General features: G+C 35.4%; 1 protein-coding gene across 2 annotated transcripts; it reads right to left on the minus strand.

The window, feature by feature from the left end:
* Positions 1–6,840: 6,840 nt before the first annotated feature.
* LOC122047457 (putative uridine kinase C227.14) lies at positions 6,841–22,841 on the minus strand. 2 transcript variants are annotated; one of them, XM_042608775.1, is made up of 12 exons: positions 22,744–22,841; positions 18,493–18,626; positions 18,384–18,427; positions 13,390–13,470; positions 11,018–11,204; positions 10,890–10,920; positions 10,753–10,811; positions 10,507–10,580; positions 10,072–10,158; positions 8,998–9,059; positions 8,891–8,919; positions 6,841–7,128 (listed from the first exon to the last, which is right to left on the minus strand). In XM_042608775.1, exons 1-12 carry the CDS (start codon positions 22,799–22,801, stop codon positions 7,042–7,044), a joined length of 933 nt encoding a protein of 310 aa, XP_042464709.1. In that variant the 5' UTR covers positions 22,802–22,841; the 3' UTR covers positions 6,841–7,041. The 2 variants fall into 2 exon arrangements, with proteins under 2 accessions (XP_042464709.1, XP_042464710.1); XM_042608776.1 differs by having other exon boundaries at positions 6,842–7,128; positions 13,390–13,467.
* Positions 22,842–23,451: the final 610 nt, after the last annotated feature.

A 23,451-nucleotide genomic window follows, 5' to 3' on the forward strand; every position in this document is an offset into this window, starting at 1 on the left:
TGACATTGGCACATGTTTTTACTTATGATATCATTTATGCCATGTCATCATCTCTTGCATTAATAATCAATTGAATTGGTTTAAGGATGAAAAACACATTTTGATATTGAGATCAAAGTGTAGTTTAGAAAATGCATGAGAACTTAGCCTAAGTTGACCTTAACCCATATCTCACATCAAATTGACTTGAATGTGGTTTGATACACCTTAGATGTGTGTGAGATATTAGGATCATGAGTTAGGATCAAGGTGCATAGTTTTTGTACCTAGATGAGCCTAATTCAAGAAAAGAGGGATCATAGGGAAAGCTTGTGTACAAGTCATGTACATTTAGCCCTAAGATTATGGTCCTAAATTCAAATGGTTTTAAAAGCATTTTAAAATTGATTTGGAAAACCTTGATGAAGCTTTCCTAGTGATAGCATTCATCATTGAACATTGTGATACAAAGTTGACTTAACTTTGAACTATTTCAAAGTGGTTGAACTTTGTATCAAGATTTGAAAATGGAAACTATTTTCATAGAAAATTATTTTTCCATGGTAGTGTATGATATGAGGAATGTATCCTCAAAATTTCACAATTTTTCAAATTTTCTGGAATTTATTAGGGGTTTCTGAATTTCGGGAGAGGAAAAATCAGAAATCCCTGATCAGTGTCTGGATCGGTCGCTGGACCGATCCAGGGAGGGCTGGATCGGTCACTGGACCGATCCAGAGTGCTGTGGATCGGTCTGGTGACCGATCCAGTGAGGTCTGATAGCGTGCCAATGTGCTGAAATTCGACTGCATGTCTGAAATTTCGGCTGAAAGTTGGTTTTTAGATTTCTAAAGGTTTGAAACTCTCCAAGACATTGTTGGTGCAATGGTCAAGGGGGAGTTGGCCTTTAGGGGGAGTTTTAACTATTAGTCAAGGGGAGTTGACTTTTAGGGGGAGTTTTTACTCCTTGAGGATTAGTGATATGGGATTATCACTAAGTGGACTGTTGAGCTTAGTATCAAGGGGAAAATAAGAGTTTCAATGAAAGGTATGGGACTTTCATTAGGAAGAAACTCTTGACCTTGATACCCTCCTTATTCTTTTTGATGTGTGTCAAAAAGGGGAGAGTGTTCATTGGAGAATTATTGGAGAACCCAAGTTAGGTTATCGGGTTAACCTAAGCTAGGGAAAGAATGTCAAGGAATGTTCAAGGAAGAACATTGGAATTCTTTTTGATGTATGTCAAAAAGGGGGAGAATTATTGGAGAACCCAAGTTAGGCTATCGGGTTAACCTAAGGGGAGAATGTCCAGAGAATGTTCAAGGAAAGAACATTGGACATTGGAAGATGATTGAAAACCTAAGTTAGGTTATCGGGTTAACCTAACTTGATTATGGTTTTGTCAAACATCAAAAAGGGGGAGATTGTTGGTGCAACCTTAGGTCAAGGTTGACCTGGTTGACCCGACTCGAGTTGACTTGACTCGAGTTGTATTTTGATGTTTGACTTGGGAAGATTGTCGGTGCAACCTTAGGTCAAGGTTGACCTAGTTGTGTTGCATGTTGATGTTTGACACTCGTGAGAGAGTTCTATTCTTGATATGGGACAAGAATAGATGTTTGGGAGATTATTGGTGCAACCGTAGGTCAAGGTTGACCTGGTTGACCTGATTCGGGAAAAAGTCCAAGTATGGAGACTTGGCAACGGAAAAGTCCAAGCAGGGAGCTTGGCACTGGAAAAGTCCAAGTATGGAGACTTGGCACTGGAAAAGTCCAAGCAGGGAGCTTGGCACGCGAAAAGTCCAAGTATGGAGACTTGGCACGGGAAAAGTCCAAGTATGGAGACTTGGCACGGAAAAGTCCAAACAGGGAGTTTGGCACGGGAAAAATCCTAGTGAGTGAAGCTAGGTGAAGGTGAAAGTCCCGGTGAGTGAAGCCGGCATCGGGAAAATCAGTGAAGCCGGTGAAAATCCTAGTGAGTGAAGCTAGGTGAATGAGAAAGTCCTAACTGGATGTTAGGCGGTGTGGAAAGTCCCGTGAGTGAAGCCGGGTGGAAAGTCCTGGTGAGGAGGCAGTGAGAAAGTCCTAACTGGATGTTAGGCGTGTGGAAATCCTGGTGAGTGAAGCCGGTGAAAGTCCCGTGAGTGAAGCTGGGAGGGAAAATCCAGATGGATCGGGGATGATCGGACTTCGGTGTTGGAAAGTCCAAGTAGGTCAAAGGGATTGACCGGACACTTGGCGTGGAGTTCTAGCAGTCAAGGGAGTGACCGGATGCTAGGGATGAAGTACCAATAGGTCAAGATTGACCGGATATTGGTTTGAAGTCTTGGGACTTGGTTTGGGCAAAACCAGCTCGATCGGTCACCGATCGATCCAGTGATACTGTTGCTCGATCGGTCCGTGACCGATCGAACAAGCTCGCGAAGAAGGCAGCCGATCGGTCCACGCACCGATCAAAGATGTCCCGATCGGCCCGTGGACCGATCGAGATGAGATCGCGACACCGATCGGTCCGGGACCGATCAGTGACAAACAAGACAATGTTGGGATCGGCCGTGGACCGATCCTCTTTGATCGGTCCACGCATCGATCGAATACGCATGAAGGTTCAGACTAACCGATCGGGGACCGATCAGCACAGGGCCTGATCGGTCCTTAGACCGATCAGGGTTCTAGCCGTTGCGACGCAACGGCTAGTTTCTTCGCTGTCTTCTTCGCAGGTATAAAGGGGTCGAGGGCTGCTGCTGCGCGAGGACTGTTCTTCCTTCTTGCTGTTCTAAGTGCTGCTGTGCTTGAGCTTTGTTGAGCTCCTCTGAAGCTTCGCGTGAGTTTCATTCTACGACTGGGTCAGCTGCTGCTGCTCGCTCTTCCGTGAAGTTGCTGCTTCGTCAACGGAAACCAGTCGAAGGCAAGCTAGCGTTTGTTTTTACATTCATATTGCTCTTGCTTCTTGCTGTATTTCTTGTACACTTATCTTGCTGTTGCAAGAGACTTTGTGGTGAGGTTTCTCCACCCACAAGGAGTATATTATTAGCCGGTTCTCCGGGGACTCATCCACCGACGGATTGAGAGGCTTCGTCCACCTTACGGACACGCCGAGGAGTAGGAGTATCATCTCCGAACCTCGTTACATCGGTTTGTTTGAGGTTTGTTTTTCTTCTCCTTAGTTTCTTCCTTGTATTTCCGCTGCGACTAACCCTAACTGTAGGAAGAACGCGAGAATTTGGGGCGGCTATTCACACCCCCCCTCTCTAGCCGTACGAAGGATCCTAACAGATAGTTCAACCTTGTGTTAAATTTAAGTTTAATCGTCATTTAATTAAATATACATTTCAAAAATTAGCTTTCTGACTGTGACGAGATATATGATCTTCTTGAGTATCAGAACAACAACCACTTTTAGACAAAGATTTTTTTTAGAAAAATTATATTTTACCTTCCTATTGAAAAATCTTGATCTAACTAGTTTAGAATGTGACAAGATAGGTTCGGTTAGTTTCACTTAGCTAGGTACACCAAGTAGGATATGCATTACCCTACTTTACTTTCTAAATCAAACTTCCCTAATGTGCTATCATTGCACCCCACCCTAATACTATATTAGACAAGAGTTAAGTTATCTTTTTCAAATCTAATCTTAATTACCCAAATAGATTGATATGTTTTTAAGGTACCAACGAATTTGGAGACTCTCCTTGAATAATAAATTCTTTATTTTATATTTATATAATAAATTTTTTTTAGGTAGATAATATTAATTTTATCCTACTTACTTTGGTTAGGTAAACTTTCATAACTCAATCTTTATTAAGTTTAATTAAATTTAATTTAGATTTAATTAAGTTTAATTAAGTGTTTAAGTTTTAAATTTTGAATTAACTAAGTTGGTTAGATTATCTCTTTTTTTTAAAAAGTGTATTTTAGATTTAATTTTTTTTTATTTTAAATTGGTTGAATTTGTTAAGTTATCTTTATTGGAAATATTATTTTTAATATTTAAATTCTTATTAATTCTTAATGAGACCTTGATATAATTGTAAGAGATATATACAAGAAGTAATTTTTCAAGACTTTGTTTTGGGATTAGTAGTGCAAAGAATAAACGTAAAAAATAGCTCTAATAGTGTTGCATCAATTTACTCAAAAAGTTTATATATATATATATTATTTAAAAATGAGTCTTTTCCGGCTTTTCAAAATCAAATGCGTAGCGGAATAAAACTAAATATGAAAGTGAAAAATGAAACGTAGTTGATTTACTTGGTTCAAAGCATTCGACGATATCTACTCCAAGACCCAGATCCTTTGGATTGATCAACAGATAATACACTAAATTTGAAACAAATATAAATTATGTAGAACGTGTAACACCCTATACTTCCTTTAAGCAAAAATGTAAAGGACTTAAAAATTAAATCGTTATCTAACACAATGATATCAAAGTGTGGAAGCTCAGGTGTTGATGTTGGTTTGCTGACAGTGTTTGAACGTAGACGAGTAGTAGAATAGCGACAACGCTAGAATGTAATAGCAGAACAGTCAAGGAGTTGTGTAGGAGATGTGTGTTGAGTGCTGCCGCTGTCCTCCTTTTAAACAATGTTGGAGGCACCTCCAAAACTTCAGGGCACCTCTAATAGTGTTTATCCGATCCACAGAGTTTGATTTTTATCCATACAAAGGCACCTCCAATGGCTCTTAAGCACCTCTAATGCGCTATGAGGCACCTCCAATGAGCTACAAGGCATCTTCGCAGCAAACTTTCTATTCTTAAAGTCTATCTGCGCAAGGGCGCCTCTGCCATGTCTAGAGCACCTCCACTGAGCTTTGAGGCACCTCCCCACAGCTCTCAAGCATCTCGAGCACTGTTCATCCGAGACTGAGTTATGTATTTTAGCTCATGCAAAAATCGTTAGTCTAAATAACAATTGTACACTGCAAAACATGGTTAACATAATAGAAGTATGACAATATTATTAATTAGATCCTATCTTACCAATACTAGAATCTAGTCATGACCTCAATTTAGACTTCCAAAATGAATTTAACTTGAAATAGCGCCTACAATTCCACTGGAGCTCGTCATCACTGAATCACTTTCCTCCACCAGTACTTACCTCACTTATTATTATAGATTTACTTGTCTTTGATCTCTTGATCCACCAGGTCTTCTTGCCAGATATCCCATCTGGACTTCAACTACATCATTACCATATCAAAAATTAAAAACATCACTCCTTTTAAAAATCTCTTTCTATTATCATAAACCTCTCCATTAATTTTTTTTATGACTCCACTGTCAATTTATTTTTTTATTTATATTTTCACTTATCTTTATTTATAATTTCATTTACTATATATAATATTAATTAATATTTTAATTTAATATTTATAATTATATTAGTATTTTAAATTTTATACATTTAATAAATGTAAAAAAATAATAATTCTATAAAAATAAACAAATATTTAACAAAAATATAAATAAACTAAAAATTAAAAAAAAACATTAAATAGGGTCGTGGCCTTGCTGGCCCTTGCTGCCTACTCCCCTGACGTACTTCAAGAGGGAGAGCATAAACACACTTTGCAACTTTTATATATATATATATATAAACCCAGTCTTGAGATTTTGGAACCGATTTATAAAAGAAATTATAAACTCCACCCATATAGTGGGGATGGAGTTTATAATAGAGGGTTTATAACATAAATCTCATGCTATAAATGTCAAGTATCTAATTGCAGGTGCCCTAAGTCATTAGCTAGTTTCGTAAGATGATAATGTCAAGTATCTAATTTCATTCTTGCACTTAAGGAATCCTTACTGAGGAGCTAATACTAGTTCGATAAATTACTATCGACATTGTGTAATGTCCTCTTAATGCAAATGTTTCAACCCACTTTTCCTTCTCTGATTAATTAACCCAAGCATAACCTAAAGTTTTCTTAGAGGTTAATTGGCTATCAAACCAAATTTTCAAAGTATACATGATTGTATATATTTCCGATTGAATATGACCGTATACAAGTGAACCACTGGTATCGTTATTTAACTTGTAATAGCAAATATTCACGTGTAACGAGATGTGTGTAACAAGAAATATGAATGTTTAGTCATTTGCATGAGTTTATTCGATGAAACAATTCGATCATTTTGTGGTTAACTTCACGAAATGTTGGATATGCTTGATTTGGAACAACTATTGAAATTGTCTAGTATCTCGAATTGAAGCTAGATGACTTGGAAAGGTTAGAAATGACTCTAATTGTCTTAATTTATTATCATATGATTAATAGTTAATTATTTTAATAAATTAATAAAATATAATTGGAATTGATTAGGAATTACTTTATTTAATTAAATTGAAGAATTTAATTACTAAATTAAAAGTTAAGTTGTGTAATTGAAATTTGGAGGAGAAAATTAAAATTAATTAAAAATTTGTTATTAAAATTTTGAATATAATTTTACGAGAGTAATAAAATTCTAAAAGGTTTAAAATCAATAAAATTTTAAATTAAAGTTTGTTGAGAAAAAGGTAGAAATTAGTTCCTAATTTATTTAAAAGTCTTATTTTGATTGACAATTTAAGTCAAAAGATTAAATTATTCGAAAATGTAATAAGTAGAACATTCTCTCTTTCTTCTATGCACTGGCACCTTCCTTCTACGAGGAACATAATCATGTAAACAAAGTAAAGGTCAAGTAAAATTTTTATACAACTTTCGTTAAGGTACATATCAAAGATTTTTTTTTTATAATCTAAATATCTAGCCACCATACAAAAATTATCATCAACCACCAAAATAAATTCAAAAATACAAAATTATTGTATATATGTAGGAAAAAAATGGAAAAAAAAAAACTTAACACTAGCATTTCTGGAGATTGTATATATTAATATATATACATAAAAATATATATGTAGAAAAAAAAGGGAAAAAAAAACTTAACACAAATTTATGATTACAGATAAATGCAATCAACACACAGGAAAATTTGACAGAAATTCCTATCATATTTGCTTTATTTTATTGTGATAAATACATAAAAAAACTTGCATCAGAAATCCACTGACCTTATTACAAGATCTGCATTTTTCTTTGATCGCATTATGAGCTCTGCATTTGGCCGATCATTATACTCAATCTGATTTAAACAGAATAAGAAGATGGGAAGGTCAATAACAGCAAATAGAGACAAATGTTCATAAAATTGTTGGCGGTGGTAGTTGATAGGTAGACAATATCGACAAGATTATGCAAAACATCATATAAAGCTGATGAAATCAACAAGATTAGAATAGTTGCTACAAACTAATTAAATATTTGAACTGCATCACAATTTATCCAATCTAAATGGCACACCAACTATTTAGTTTGCTTAGGACAACAGTTTGTTTTCTTCTTGTGGGGGGTACAAATATTGTCAATGGATTTGAACTAAACACCCACTGTTACCTTTTTCAATGTATCAATGACAACCTTAAAGTAAACTGGGCATTATATTAAACCAACCTTGCCTTGTGAAGTTACAGGCATGATCTTGTACGCTGCTGGCTCTAGTTTACAAAATGGGATGTCGATAAATCATCAAACAAAAGCCATCTTGAACACGGGTCTAATAAACCATTTTGCCATCAAGTTTACCTTTATCAACTAATAGATAATCATGAGCATGGAAATCCATTATATAATAAAAGCAAAATGCAGTACACCTTGCTGAGAGATGTGCAATTTGACATCGTCTCCTTGTAGCTTGAAAGTTTTCTTGTGTCACTTGGTTCACCTAAGTTTTAACTTCAACTGACCTCTCTATTACCCACATCCACTGTGCTTTTGTCATTATCTTCTCTTAAAAATATCTAAATTTGCTTCTTACCTCACCCTCTATTAGATCCTAAATTGTATTGCATTTAAAATTTTCACATTTTGAATTAATTTTGCAAATATTTAGACAACTAATTAAGGTGAACTGAACCACTATTTTGAGTTTTAGGGTCGAACTGAAGTCGGTATTGGTTTAGGTGGAGCTCATCAAGTAAATATGGTGGTTAGAATCATGTGAGTTCAAGGTGGGTTCTATTGGGACTCATTTTGGACACTTTAAGGCTCAATCAAATTTACATTTGGGATAGTTCGGTTTAATCATATTTGATTGAGTGAGTGGAGTTTTTAAGAATTAAGGGATTACTTATACCTCTCTCTCTCTCTCTCTCTCTCTCTCTCCACGTTATCTCTTTCCTCCTCTCTCATGAAATGTTGTTGCCTTCAAATTTATGACTAAACTCAGATCACACATTAAATTCTATTCCCATTATTGTTCATCTCAAAGTAAACTTATCATCCACTTATGGACCCTTAGAATTAAAAGATAATTTTACCTGCATCATCTAAAAAATCTTTTAACAACCTGTTCGCACTCACAGACTTATTTCGAACATCAAGTATCGAGTATTTCACAAAGATTTCAAATGAGAAGAGGAATGGATACCAATTTCTCATGTAAAGATCTATAAAGAGCTGGATTGATGAGAAGACTATAAAAGCCAGCCTCTTAGTTACATCATCATTAAGCTGTATTTGTCCCAAGTATTTTAAATGACTGCATGAATCTCAGACCTCTATAGAGATTTATGCAACAATATCACTAATAAGTTCAAATTATTCAAACTATTTTTATTGCATTGAATTTTTTTTTTATCTCCTCAGTACATCCTGCATAAAAATTGAGAATCGGCACCAACATCTCTCTAGCTAATTTAAGTTGCTTAAGTGTCATATGGTCATGCATCTAAAAAGAAGATAGGTCTGTTCTTGCCCCTTAAATTGCTTTCACAAGCTCCTCAAGTTTTCAATAAGCAAACTAGATGAAAAGATTAAAAACAATATCTGAAGAACTATATTCTTACCCGCCATTTAGCAACATCTGGCTCTTTTCCTGGACAAAATATAAGCAAACATGAAAGATATGTATCACTATCACTGAATAAAGAATGAATTCATCCAAATAACTAACCTGTAGAGATATGCCTTTTAAGGACCCGTTTCATAGATACATCAATGTCAATGTCAATAAACCTTGCAGAAAAAAGAATCATGTCAGTAGGCTTATTTTGAAGTTATTCAACAAAGAATTTAGCTAGTATAATAACAAGGCTAAGGTTGTGCTGTGACCGTGGTTGTTCAAAGATAGACTTTACATTTAAGCAATACTTTTGCTGATATAGGAAGTAAATGGAAGTTCTAGGTCCATCTATCAGAGAAGTTAGCTGAATAAAAAAATGGTATATGTTTATTTCCAGTGTGGCTCCATAAGCAGTAAAGAATTGTATTATTATTATATGGATTTTAATTATATTTCAAAGAATCATAATTAATTCTAACATCAACTCAAGATCCCATGAACCAAGGAATTAGAACGAGTTATTTTACGATAGGTCAAATTTTATTACAAGGGCATATATAGGTATTCTTTAAATTTTAAATACCAATAATCAAGCAAGTTTTATCTCACAATAGTTTTATTCTCTCAATCCCACTTCTAGGAATTCCCCACCTGCATTCATTAAAATTATCATCCAACTTTGAACTCACACAATAGTTCCATTCAAAAGTGCATCACTTCATAATCAATTTCCTTGATATTATCAATATGCTTGTAGCACCCCATGTTAAGATTGTGAATCACGTTGCCTCCAAAAAAAAATTGAAGCTTTTCTGATTTCATGCTACAGGACAAGCAAGCAAGCCTTTCAAGAGAGAGGAATATTATATGCTTATTTGCAGCATCAGCAGCAAAGGAAAATAAATAATTATATTCAACAAGAATTGACTATGTTTGCTTAAGTAATAATTAAGTTTAATCTCAAAAGAATTCTCTTTTATGTATGTCCTCTTATAAGACGTGTGTTCTGTTGTTCTGATATCTGCATCCGTGGTTCCAATTTGAAGTGTCTCCAACAAAATTAGCTTCAGCATTATGTGAGAAACAAGAAAATCACAAATTGAAATAACTGATTCATCAACTTATTTATGCAATTAATATGCATGTGAAATCCATCCATTTCACAGCTTTTCTGGACAAGCATACCATTTCTCATCAAATATGGAACAAATATCCTGCCACATTCCTTCTTCCAAGAATAAGTAATTCCCTTCAACGATCACTATTTTGTGTCTGTGAAACCAAAATCAAATGTTGAGAAAATACAGGTTATACTGGCATCCCATTCTTACATGTACCAAAAAAACAGCTAAATATATATCATGTGTGTGATAGACAAGTTTTATTACTTAACATAGTGCCAATGCACAGGGAAATAAGCAGCGTAATCAAGGTGAACAAGAAACTCAAATGTTCAACAATGATTCAGGAGAATTATCACTACCTAGTAAATCAAAGAAACCCTTCCAACTCCTCATAGAACAAATCAGATAGTTATGCCATGTCTATTATGTAACACGCTTTCAGTGGTTTGCTTTAACAAAATGATACCCAATAGTTCAAGTGTATACTACTGCTTACTCGGGTCTTACGAATACATCGTCTTCTACCGGATCACCAACTCCATGATCAAATGAAGGAGCATATGTTTGTCCCTGAAAATTCATTCTACATCTTCAAAATATTCATGTAAAGCATCACAAAACTATATGTTTAGCTACAACGGATCCTATCTAATGAATCACACAGGGGTACTACATTTATTTTAAAGGAGCATATTGGTTAACTTTAGAGTGTTGTGATACAAGAATAAGGGTGCATAAGTACCTCCTTCCGTAAAGCATGAAGGCATTTAAAAAGCAGCTCTGGGTTGAATGTCCATGGTGCTTATTTGTATCAAATTCAAGATCAATGTTTCAGTAATCAGAACTTTGAAATTAACTTTTAAAAATTGGATACCTAACCTCCTCTTCGTGCATGCGCTTCCTTAGGATTCTACCAGTGCAATAAATAAATCATTTTAATGTTAAAATTTTCTATGCAATAACACCAGTAAGAAACAAAAATTTGGATCAAACACACAAAACCTTACGTCCATAGCATCCAGCTGGGAGCGATAGAGATGAAATCCATCCATAGGAAGAACGACAGCAACTTCATGAGGTGAAGCCTCACATATTTCAACACTCTTGGACCAAAGTTTGTTTAAGCGGCAAGCTACTTCTGAGGCTAGAGTGGTCTTACCAGCACCAGGAGGACCAGCTAAACCAACAATATACCTACAGCGTGAGAAGTTATCAAGGAAATTCAGTACAACCTTGAATGAAATTATGAAAGTATAATGATAATTCCTTTCCCAACAACTCTTGCAGCCTTGACTAGGTGTGACAATTTGGAACTCCAATTGGAACCAAGAAAATTTTACTTGTATAAATTCATAATGCCACTAAATAGTGAATGTGAAATATAAAAAGAATAAAATGAAACTTACAGCATGAAATTTGAAGCAATATACATATGTCAACAGCGCCTTAAGATTCTGATTCTTTGCATATGACCTAGAAAGATTTGTGCTATGCAAACCAAATATTTTATGTGAGAAAAACTAGCCAAGGTTTAAAGTATCATTTGTGTCAAAGTTTCAATTCCAAGAAGAATGAAACAGTTTTGGTACCATACTATGCCAAGACATGTCTTGGTATGCTTCAAAGCAATCCAAAGATGAATTCAAGTTAGTTATAATCTCATCCCCTTAGTGTTGATCTTTGACACCTTTTCTCTCATGACCAATGACCAGCATTATTTCAATTTGACTTATTCTCACCTTAAAGTTGTCTAATAATATTAGGTTCTTCATCACATTGGAATTAAGAATTTCTTCTTTTAGGGTACTATCGCTGACCATATGGAGCCATCTCAAAGATTTTTTGTTCAAGGAGAGACGGCCTTCAGAAATTTATGGTACTCTAAGAATGATTCAAATTCTACAGTAACTTAAGAATGATTCAAGGAAAGGTCTCTTGTTTCATAATATAGATTATATTCTAATTATTAGGTACACTAATGTTGATTTGATACACTCTCCCTTGAATAAATTGTCCATATCAAATTATGATGCTCTTATAGGAAGTAATTTATCCTCTTAGAAAAGCAAGTATTTGTCATAGTTGAGTCAAGTACAAAGGCAGAAGATAATGGACTTAGCAACATGTACACTCTTTGGGATCAAATAACTTGATTATCACATTACAATTTTATAAGGTTTATGGGAGCATATTATAATTCAATATTGTCCCCAAAATTAACAATTTATATAGGGTGACTATGTTCAACTAGAAGCTAATCTAATCTCTTAGTAGTGCAAGAATCAAATTGTTGTAAGCTACCTTGCATATAACTAATCTGGTGTTTCAGGAGGGAACAAAAAACATAGATATTAATTACTACTTCGTTAGAGAACAAGTGCAGTCAAATAAAATTGTCAACTTGTTTCATAACTCTAATGATTAATTAGCAATCCTTAAAAAGTCCTAGAATTGAATATATTTGCAAGCTCAAAGTTTCAATAATATTTTAAAATTAGTACAAGGATGAATGTTATAGATTTAAGAACCTAAATCTAAATACCATATAATACTAATACTAAGGATCTAATTGTAATTTTACATTAATGATTAATAAACATAGGTAGAACGCACTACCTGGAGGCATTAATCTTTCTCCATTTCAATAATAACCACAATCAATCAATTTGTTACTTGTTACATTATGTCACCCAAGAAATCAAGGGCACTAACTGAGATGGAGCAGCAGTTGATTCCTTTGTTGGTAAAATAATACCTTTAGATTTGTTGTGCGTCATGCTGATCATTATGATTAATGAAAATTCAACTAATTTTTTACAATAACCAACACTATATTCGTTCTTAGCACTCATTACATTTTTTTTAGCACAATTATGCTTGCTGTTTAGTGATTACATATATCGAGATTTTTCCCAAAATAATTATTGTCAATAGTCATATTTAACTTTATGAGGTCCAGACAAAATCCTAGATAGCATAATGAATCAAATCTGAATTACCAAATATTGCTGGTGTTATTAAATGAGGAATCATGGTGGTAGTTCCAGAAGTAATACGGTGATTTCAATTTTCAGGCACTCAAACCCTGCCTCATGTTGCTTGGGTAAGCAAATTTCAATGAAATCACTTTCTAAGGCAAGTTAAGGCGAAAATCGAAAATGAAACAGGTTTCTTGCAAGATTGAAATTCGTGCATAGATTTGTCAGCAGAACAAAAGATCGTACAAAATTTATCACAATGTCAAAATTCTAGGCTTGATTTGTATGGACTAAGACCTATTTGATATACAGCAAAACTGTGTGTATATCGTACAGTCACTCAACAAACTGAATTAACACCAAGCAATAATTGATTAATAACACAAGAATAAATAACCTACTTTGAATTTAGCCCTTGAACCTTTCCAAGAGATGAACTAAGTCTTTCGGCCAAGGATTCATATACCTTTTCAATGGACCTGCTGGTGTCAACAAAAGCAACAGTCAAATTGTAAGGGATCTTCTTGTAGAAGAATTACTATCCTTGCCTTTACTTCCATTGTATAGTGACAATCCAAACTTACTAAAGAAATAGCAACTTTATGTCAAATATAGCAATGGCAGAGAGTTAATCTTTAAAAAACAAAGTGCACTTGACACAAAAGAAAGTAAATTATTTATACACACTTGACATAAAAAAAAGAACAACAATCACCACCAAGCTTTATCCCACTGGGTGGAATCCGCTATACGGATTCTTCTATGTCATTGGACTCTATCACCAACTATATCATCATTTATATTTAAATAAATTTTATCTTGTTTTATTGTTGTTAACCAAGTTTTTTTTTATCTTCCTCTTCCTGATTGGATATCCACATTTGTCATAGTTTCACATCACCTAACTGGAGTATTTATTAGTCGTCTAAGTACATGTTCGTACCATCTTAAACGTATCTCTCAGAGTTTTTCCTAGATGCAACCCCGACTTACTCTCTAATATTTTCATTTCTTATCCTGTCCATCCTTGTATATCCGTACATCCACTTTAACATCCTCATCTCTGCAACCCTCATCTTCTTCTTATGTACTCAAATCATAACCCAACATTCAGCTTCATATAATATAGCAGGTCTAACCGCCATTTTGTAAATCTTTCCTTTAAATCTCAGAGGTACTCTACTATTACAAAGAATACTTGACGTTTTCCTCTATTTCAACCATCTCGCTTGTATTTTACGTAAGACATCTCTCAATCCCTCTATCATTTTACAAAAATGATCCTAAATACGTAAAATTCTCAATTACAACAACTCGTCATCTTTTATCTTAACAATTATCTCATTACATCTAATATTACTAAACTTAAATTTCATATATTCTGTTTTTACTCTACTAAGTCTACAACCTTTCACTTTTAGTGTTTTACGCAGTTTAGCATTTACTTCTTCACTTATTTTATCTACCAAAATAATATCATTTGCAAACAACATACACCGCGATACTATATTTTGGATGCGTCTAATGAATTCATCCATAATTAGTATAAAAAGATAGGGACTTAGAACCGATCTTGATATAACCATATCTTTATAGGAAACGTTTCAGTTAATCCGCATAAAGTTTTCACTCTTATCATTACATCCTTATATATATCCTTAATAGTTCAATATACGTTATGCTAACACTTCTCGTTTCTAGAATTCTTCATATAATTTCCTTTGAACTTTATCATAAGTTTTTTCTAGGTCGACAAATATCATATGTAAGTCTTACTTTTGTTCCATACTTTTCAATTAGTAGCATTAAATGATGTATAGCTTCTATTGTCAATCTTCTAGGCATAAATTTAAATTGTTTTTTTGTCACCGTTGTCTCCTTAGTCTTTTTTTTATTACTCTTTCTCAAAGTTTCGTGTATGACTCATTAGTTTAATACCCCTATAGTTTGCATAATTTTGTACTTCTCTTTTATTCTTATATAAGGAAACTAAAGTACTTACCCTCTACTTATCAAATATTTTTTTAGTTTTCAATATCAAGTTGAATAACTTCGTAAGTCATTCAATAGCTTCTCTCCCTAGGCACTTTCATACATCTATCGGAATATCACTTGGTCCAATTTTTTTCCATTTTGTATCACATTTAAAGCTTATTCTATTTCTGAAGTTTGAATTATAAAAATTTAAATTTCTATACTCATATGTCCTACTTAAATTACCTAAGATAAGTTGGTCATCTAAATCTTTATTAAAAAATTGATAGAAATACCTCTTATACTGCTCTTTTCTTTTCTCATCATTTACTAGCACCTTATTACATTCATCTTTAATACATATTATTTGGATAAAATCTCTAGTCTTACTCTCTCTGGCTTTAGCTATTCTGTAAATGTCTCTTTCCCCTTCTTTTGTATCCAATTTTCAATATAAACATTTAAAAGTTTTATTATTAGCTTCACTCACTCTTTCTTGGCTATTTTATGTTTTTAAGTTTTTCTCATTCTTACAAGTATATAATACCTTATACGCTATTTGTTTTTCCTTCACTTTTTCATATACTTTCTCAATCCACCACCAAGAGTCTTTACTTGGCAGTGCACGCCCCTTTGACTCACTGAGCACACTCTTGGTTGTTATTTTCAATTTTGATACTATCTTATTCCATGTCCTATTTAAGTCGCCGTATATTTCTCCTAATACTTGTACTCCTACCCTCTCTTTAAATATAATTTGCTCCCATCCTTTAACTTCCACCACTTAATTCTAAGAGTCGTGCATATTTTCCTTCTATTGATATTATATTTGAAGCATATATCTAGCACTACTTATTGATATTATGTTTGAGGCGTATATCTAGCTCTACTAACCTATGTTAGGTAGTTAAGCTTTCTAGATAAGCTTGCAATCTTTACAAATCTTTTTATCCTTCTTCGTAACCCTAAGAAAGAATTTCCGATTTATTATTCTCACTTTTAAACGTGACCAAGTGTTCTTCTCTTTTCTAAAAAAAACGTATTAGCCAGTATAAAGTCATATGATATTGCAAAATTTAATATAGTTTTTCCTTCTTCATTTCTTGCTCTAAACCCATAACATCCATCCAGTCTATCATATTCGTCATTTTTCACTCTTACATGCACATTTAGATCTCCTCTTATTAAAATCATTTCGATTTGTGGAATGTTTTGTAATACCTCATCTAAGTCATCCCAAAATCTAGATTTAGTGTGTTCTTCTAATTACATTAATAGTTTCTTTTGCCACCACTATTTTGAAAGTTATAATTCTATCCTCCTTTCTAACTACTCCTACTACTTAATCTTTTAGCGAACTATTGACAACAATACCAACTTCATTTTTTGTTTTACTCCTCGTATACCATAACTTAAAACTCAAATTCTCTATCATCTTTATCTTCTCTCCTACCCATTTTGTCTCTTGTACCCACAAAATATTAATTCTTCTCCTAATCATCATATCCACTACCTCGATTGCTTTATCAGTGAACGTTCTTAAATTTTATATGTCAAATCTTAGACAATTAGTTTTCCTATAATATTTGTTTTTACTCAACCTATGGTGTGAGAACTCTTGCATATTTAACATTATATCCAAGTTCTTATGAAGATGTAGAGGCCCTTGCCGAGACGTTATAGTTAGACCTTGTAAGATGTTCCTTTCGGAGAACATCCTAATATTATCATAATAGTTTGATAGATTCATTCATCAAATATTTGTTTGACAGTCCAAGTTGGCTAGCTGGCAACCTAATGTGCAACCCTTACACTTGACATAAAAGAAAGTAAATTATAAATATATAGAAACAAAACCAAAAAGGTGAAATTTGAACTGCAATGATTGGCATAGATAATTGAACACTTTATCTACCATTTTCATGCTCTTATCAATGTGGCAAAAGGTGATTCGCTCGCCCCAACGCCCCAGTCAATCCGTACCTGGTCAACGCGGAGGAGGTAAATCACGAGTGACTACTAGCCATTGGTGCAGTTGCCAAGGCATGGGGGACTCCATGCTCTTATCAAGTGGTAAAAGGCGGTTCGCTCGCCTCCAACGCCCCCGTCAACCTGTCCCTAGGCCAACACAGAGGAGGTAAATCACGGGAAGCTACTAGCCATTAGTGCAAGTGGTCAAGGCATGGGGGAAGGTATGCTCGGACGCGCCAAGTTTTGACCCCAAAACCTCATGTGGCAACACCTCATGCCTCAACCACCGCACCGCTCCGAGGGGGCACTCCATGCTCTTATCAAGGTGGTAAAAGGCCAATGCGCTCGCCCCAACACCCCGCCAACCGATCCCAAGGCCAACAAGGAGGAGGTAAATCACGGGCGACTACTAGTCTTTAGAATAATGACTAGCACATAAGGGAGACATTTACCTCAGCTATGCCGAGATTTGAACACCAGACATCATGGTGGTAATACCTCGTGCGTTAGCCACTAGACCATCCCGAGGGGACCTCCATGGTCTTATCAAGGTGGCAAGGCGAATACGCTCGCCCCCAGCGCCCCCGCCAACCCGTCCCAGGGCCAACACGGAGGAGGTAAATCACGGACAGCTACTAGCCTTTGGAATAGTGACTAGCACATAAGGGAGGTATTTACCTCGACTTTGCCGAGATTCGAACCCTAGACCTCATGGTGACAACACCTCATGTGCTAGCCACTAGACCGTCCCGAGGGGACCCTCCATGGTCTTATCAAGGTGGAAAAAGGCGAATACGCTCGCCCCTAGCACCCCCGCCAACCCGTCCCAGGGCCAACACGGAGGAGGTAAATCACGGGCGGCTACTAGCCTTTGGAATAGTGACTAGCACATAAGGGAGACATTTACCTCAGCTTTGTCGAGATTCGAACCCCAGACCTCATGGTGGCAACACCTCATGCACTAGCCACTAGACTCATCCGAGGGGACCTCCGTGGTCTTATCAAGGTGGCAAACCTTGATAAGACCATGAAGGTCCCCTCGAATGGGTCTAGTGACAATTGATATTTCAATTAGTCATATTGAGACAGTTGAGTTTAGTTTAGAAAATTTAATTGAATTAATTAATTTTTAAAAAATTATTTAAATTTATTTGGAGAATGTGTTGGAATTTTTTGGGGTAACCAAGACATATTTTTACATAGAATTAATCTCATTGCTGACATATAAAAGGGCTTAGGATCTCTTGTATTGAATTATTTTTCAATTAATAATATTTTTCTCTTTCAATGGATTGAGTTGTTCAGGGTGTTGCATCACACAATTACAAGTTTTTAAAAATAATCATGTCGCATTTATATCACCACTTACATTGAATACTAGTATCCGAGTCTGAGTCAAAACACCTGTATCGAATACTAGTACCGAAATGACTTGTTCAAAATATCATACCTTTCAGCTAGAATTGGAGCTTCTTTCTTTTGATACAATAGAACCTAAGACAGATATAAAAGGTTAATTGAAGTGAGATTAAAAAAATTACAGAATATTGTGGATATACCTTCTGATTCTTTTGTTTCTGGGAAAAGATGGATGTTTGACCTAAAATCAGTTTCATGTTCCCTCTAGAAGCCAAACCAGTTGAGTCGTGAAAATGATGACACGTGACATGGTTTCTATAAACTATCACAGAACCTAGAAGAAAGAATATCATTTTGTTAAGTTAGTAAGAAACCCAAGTTAGTAAGAAAACTTTATAAATGTTGGCCCTTATATATTTCAGTAAGGAATACTAAATAGTGTTGAATGCAAAAAATAAACAATTCAAATTTAGCACCAAGAGAACTAGCGATCTTGAAGTAAGTTACTTATTGATTGAGCTTTACATTTAATATTTGATTTCCCAACATAGAACATATATTTCTGGAATCACAGTCTTCAATGTTCCAAGAGAAGACAAGACATCGAGCTTTATATTTGAACCCACTACTGAGAACTCCTGGATAATGACTGCAGAATTTTTATAAACAATTTTAACAGTTCTTAAAAATTCATTTTCAAGAGGATCGATACACTTTAATCTTGATAGTGCACTTTGATTTAGGAAATGACAGAAGGCATGTAAGAGCCATAATTAACTCACATGGTATGCACTCATACCCAAGACAAAAAATGAAGATGAGGATCAGTTGAAGAATATTATATTGCTGAGATCTCTGCAACATTTGTTTTTCATCACAAAGGTGTGAAGTTCACAACTATGAAGATAATATGGGGTGATTCATTCACAGAAAATATTAGATATTGAGAAAGACGAGGTGTTTGGAAAAGAAGCAAGTTCTCACTAGCATTTTCTTCTCTTTGGAGACAACAGTTTGAGAGTGACAACTATTTATTGATTTTCACACATTATGTCAGATATGAGAAACACTAGTTTAACCTAGCTTATGCCCAAATTTTTTTTTCTATTCTTAAATCGGACAATGTTTACGCAAATGTTCGCTTATTTGCTACATTAGCCACTCAAACCATTGTTGAATTCCAATTATAACACTAGGATACATTAACACTGAATGATTTACCAGCTCAATCATTATCACCGCACCACCATCATCATGATCATCAAGTTGCATATCACCTCAACTATTTAAGATTAGTTCCAATTTATCACTCCATTATCCTCTATGAAAAGCTATATCACTATCAGTATTCAAAATAGTTACATTAGTATTTATTACTTCAGCTAGAGTTTCTATATGCTCCTCTTATACCTTACATCTTCATCTCCAATTCAACTTGTGTGATCATAGAAACTATCGATTATCTTTGAGCATGCCCAAACATCTAAACCTATTTTTCCCATTTCATGATAAATTAAAGATATACCTAATCGTTCCCAAAAAAGTATCTTTGTCTAACTATTTCTGTCAACTCACACATTATTATCATCAATGCTAGAATAACTTTTGTATGAATTGTTATCTAATTGCTCAACAGTTTAATCCATAAAGGCTGGCTAGTAAAAAAAATTCTTTCTAGCCTAACTGGCAGAGGACAAGAACACAACTCACAAGATATCTCAATTTCAAACATTCACTCTTTATTCTATTATGATATTCTCATCAATTATCTTACTCTTGTTGACTAAGAGATGGCTGCAAACTTATCTTCAATTCAGCCACATAATGGTGAATAGCAAAGACTTTATACCTAACGGTGAATAGCAATTCAGCCACAGGATAGTTTGAAGAATGATCTCCTCAGTGCTGGCCTGTTTGCTAAAATTTTATTATTGTAGACTCAAAATTTAAGTCCTTAACGTTTTTAATCCTTATGGGATTCAATTGAACAAAGTGAACAATGAAAAGCAAATAAAATCACAGTTTTATTAGGCTTCTTGAGCAAAGTGCATCGCTCCCAAAAAAAAGTTTCGCATAATAATAAATGGCTTGTTCTTGAAGATGTATAATGATTACAACAACTAAGTCTTATCCCACTAGATGGAATCGGCTACTGAAGAAGCATAATGATTAGTCGAAAATATTGAAATGGAATCAAAATCACAATCATCCTAGTAGCAATTAAAATAATAATAATAATAATAAATAAACGGTTAGATGCTACATAATCGAACAATATCCTATCATATATGTAATGATCTTCTCTCCCTGTACCCTAGACCTAGACCATATATATATATAACTAAACTCACATGATCCACATACTAATTTGGAACTTTATTATCGTCCAACCATCAAAAGAAATCTAGTGTTGCTTTAGCTTTTTAGCACCTTGAAGACTGGGACTGCCTGCTATCTACTGCTCAAAGCATAACAAAATAACTTATTATTAATCTAATCTAATGATCTAGTCTGAAAGCTAGAGAGATGGCGCGCTGGACAGGTGGCTTGATGCTGACTAGACGAAGACTTTTAATCAGAGAAAAGGCTGCAAACGGGAGTGAAGATTCTCTCTACACACACTCAAACAAGCAAACAAAAAGTCAGTATCCAAAAACCAGGGAAGGGGTCCCTCGCAAAGGCCCTCCGACGCTCAAGTCAATGTAGTGACCGAGCGGAAAAAACGAAGAGATGAACAGTGAAGGCTTGCGCGTAAATGACACTGCTGTAAAAAGCGTACCCAGCTAAAGGAGAGGATCCCTTTATATACCACCTCTCATAACCTCCGCAATCATGAGGTGACAGAGAATGTCGGCTGTCAGAAGCTGTCGAGTAAGGGAATATATACCGCCTGGGAAGCATACAGTCGTCGTCCGAGGAATCTTCCATTACTTGTGTGCACCCTTTTCGTAATTTACATCATTAATGCGGCATTTGAAGAAATACGTTGTCCCAATGTGTCGATTGATAAAAAGTGTAGAGTCATCTTTGAGGAAGCTTCCATTGAATGCTCATGTAACAATAAAAGAATATTCTCTGACAAACAGTTGGCATTCTCCGACAGACTGTTATGATACTCTGACCATGCGGTCCCCCAAAGATGTCCTGGCCGGATATTTAGTCGACTAAGTGTATATATAAAAGCAGAGTACTAAGTATGGTAGGGCGCTCAGCTCTTAGGGCTGCTCGGATATATGTCGTGTGATGCTGGAGATTGATTATGAAGTAATAGAGAACCAAGTCCCTTAGGTCCGGGCAGCTTCATGACCGACCAATCATAAGTGGGGATACTTGCTTCTGAATGGACAACTAAGCCCCAAGAGGCCCGATTGGTACTTTCAGTCGATCGACCTTGTACTTGGAGGTTTGTCCTTGAAGTGATAGCTTGAGCTTTAGAAATTCGGTCGAGTTTTTTCTAAGGTTTGCCTTGTATGTTGATTCTTCAGAGATAGATACTGACCTCTGTAACTCTGGTTAACTTTATGCCCAGCCACCTATATGCAAGAAGACGATGGAATGAACAGTAAAGGCTCATATGTTTGACCGGCTATCAGATCGACCCACTGTATATTAGGCACTCAGAGTGGAAGGCTAGATTCCTTGGACCTGTCCGAATATTACTCACGGCCGGCCTTGTGGCCGTCGGGCCTCTCTTGAACCCAAACGGATGTATGTCTTAATACAGGGCGGGAGCACTAGGCCCCTTTAGTCCGACCAGCCTCTTGGATAATCGTCCTTGTACTGAGGGTCTTAACACTGGGCGAGGAACCAAGTCCTGTTGTTGAGAGTGACTCTTTGACCGCCGCCTCCTCTTAACTTGGACTGCTACCTCACTTTCATACCTGAGACCGTTCGTAACATTTCGTATCATCTAACAAACCTTAAATTTCATTATTTGAAGGTTTTCTTCTGCGGTAAACAGTTGCTATTGATTTCCAATTCTTTTATCACGTGCAAACTTTGTGTATGTTTTCGCTGTGCAAAAAGAGATTCGCTCGCCCCCACCCCAGGACCATCACTAGACTGGGCCAGTTTTCCAGGGTGCAGGGATTTATGCCCTGCCAGTCCGAGGTTCGACCCCGCGTGCTCAATGTGCAAACCACCCTCCACTGACCATCTCAGCTAGCCCGTGGAGGCATGTATGTGTGTGTTTTTGCGTTTAGCTACAAGTATGATGGAGCCGGATCGACCATCCCCCACCTGATCGAGACCAATTTCCTCACCAGGTAGCTTCATTGCGTAGTCACCAATACCTAAAGTGGGATCACCTGAAATTGGTGATCGAATCGGGTTATCCCAATGGCCAGCGGCAATGGGAGAGAGGGAGAGATTATCTTGTGCGCTGCCCTATTTCCTGGATCCGGCAGATTCCAACAAAAAGGAGGAGGAGGAGGAGGAGGAGGATATCGTACCTGGACGAGCGCAGCGAAGACCGGAGGAGGAAGAGCAGGAGAAGATCGAGGATTCCATGATACTGAAATAGGCAGGGATTCCTGTTCTTATTATCTTATACGAGTGCAGGGCTTTTGATACTTATAGTAGAATTTTTATTTTCTCCGAAGATATTTATTCCTCAATTTATCTTTAAAACTAATTATTTTATTTATAATCATTAATTGTTCCTAAACAAATAAATAAATTTAAATAATTTAAATTATGAATTAATAATATTCATTAATAAATTTTATGATATTAACCAAATTTAAATTAAAAATTAAAGAAATGCAGATGGATAGTATCACCTATAAACTATGAACATTAATATTATTATTTCAACACTTTGGGATTCATACATGAATCCTGATATCTCATGATGATACGACTATTAAAATATGAGGTGTTATCATATAAAATTTTAGGGTCGAAATTAATTTATTTTCTCCATATTATTTTAAGAACGGATCAAGATGGATACTAAGAATGACTGAATCGTCCTTTAGTGCATAAGTTATGAAGAGGGTTGAAATTTATAATATAAGTTGATTGTAATAAAATTTAGTCGATTGGCACTTAATCTTATAAATTGAAATAGATTGTTATCCAAAATTCATAATTTTGTGTTTTTTTGGGGGTATTTTATATTTTGTTTAACTATCTATATGGATTTTCATGCTTAATTT

The sequence above is a fragment of the Zingiber officinale genome, chromosome 2B, assembly GCF_018446385.1.
Source record: "Zingiber officinale cultivar Zhangliang chromosome 2B, Zo_v1.1, whole genome shotgun sequence".
In the NCBI taxonomy this organism is placed as follows: domain Eukaryota; kingdom Viridiplantae; phylum Streptophyta; class Magnoliopsida; order Zingiberales; family Zingiberaceae; genus Zingiber; species Zingiber officinale.

What these genes read in the sequence shown, in the direction of transcription:
- LOC122047457 (XM_042608775.1), bottom strand. Translation starts at nt 22,801, where the DNA reads ATGGAATCCTCGATCTTCTCCTGCTCTTCCTCCTCCGGTCTTCGCTGC. An exon ending in GCTCCAATTCTAGCTGAAAG is followed by an intron (nt 13,471 to 18,383) that starts GTATGATATTTT and finishes TGTTGACACCAG; the next exon opens with CAGGTCCATTGAAAAGGTAT. An exon ending in TCCATATTTGATGAGAAATG is followed by an intron (nt 9,060 to 10,071) that starts GTATGCTTGTCC and finishes TTTTTCTGCAAG; the next exon opens with GTTTATTGACATTGACATTG.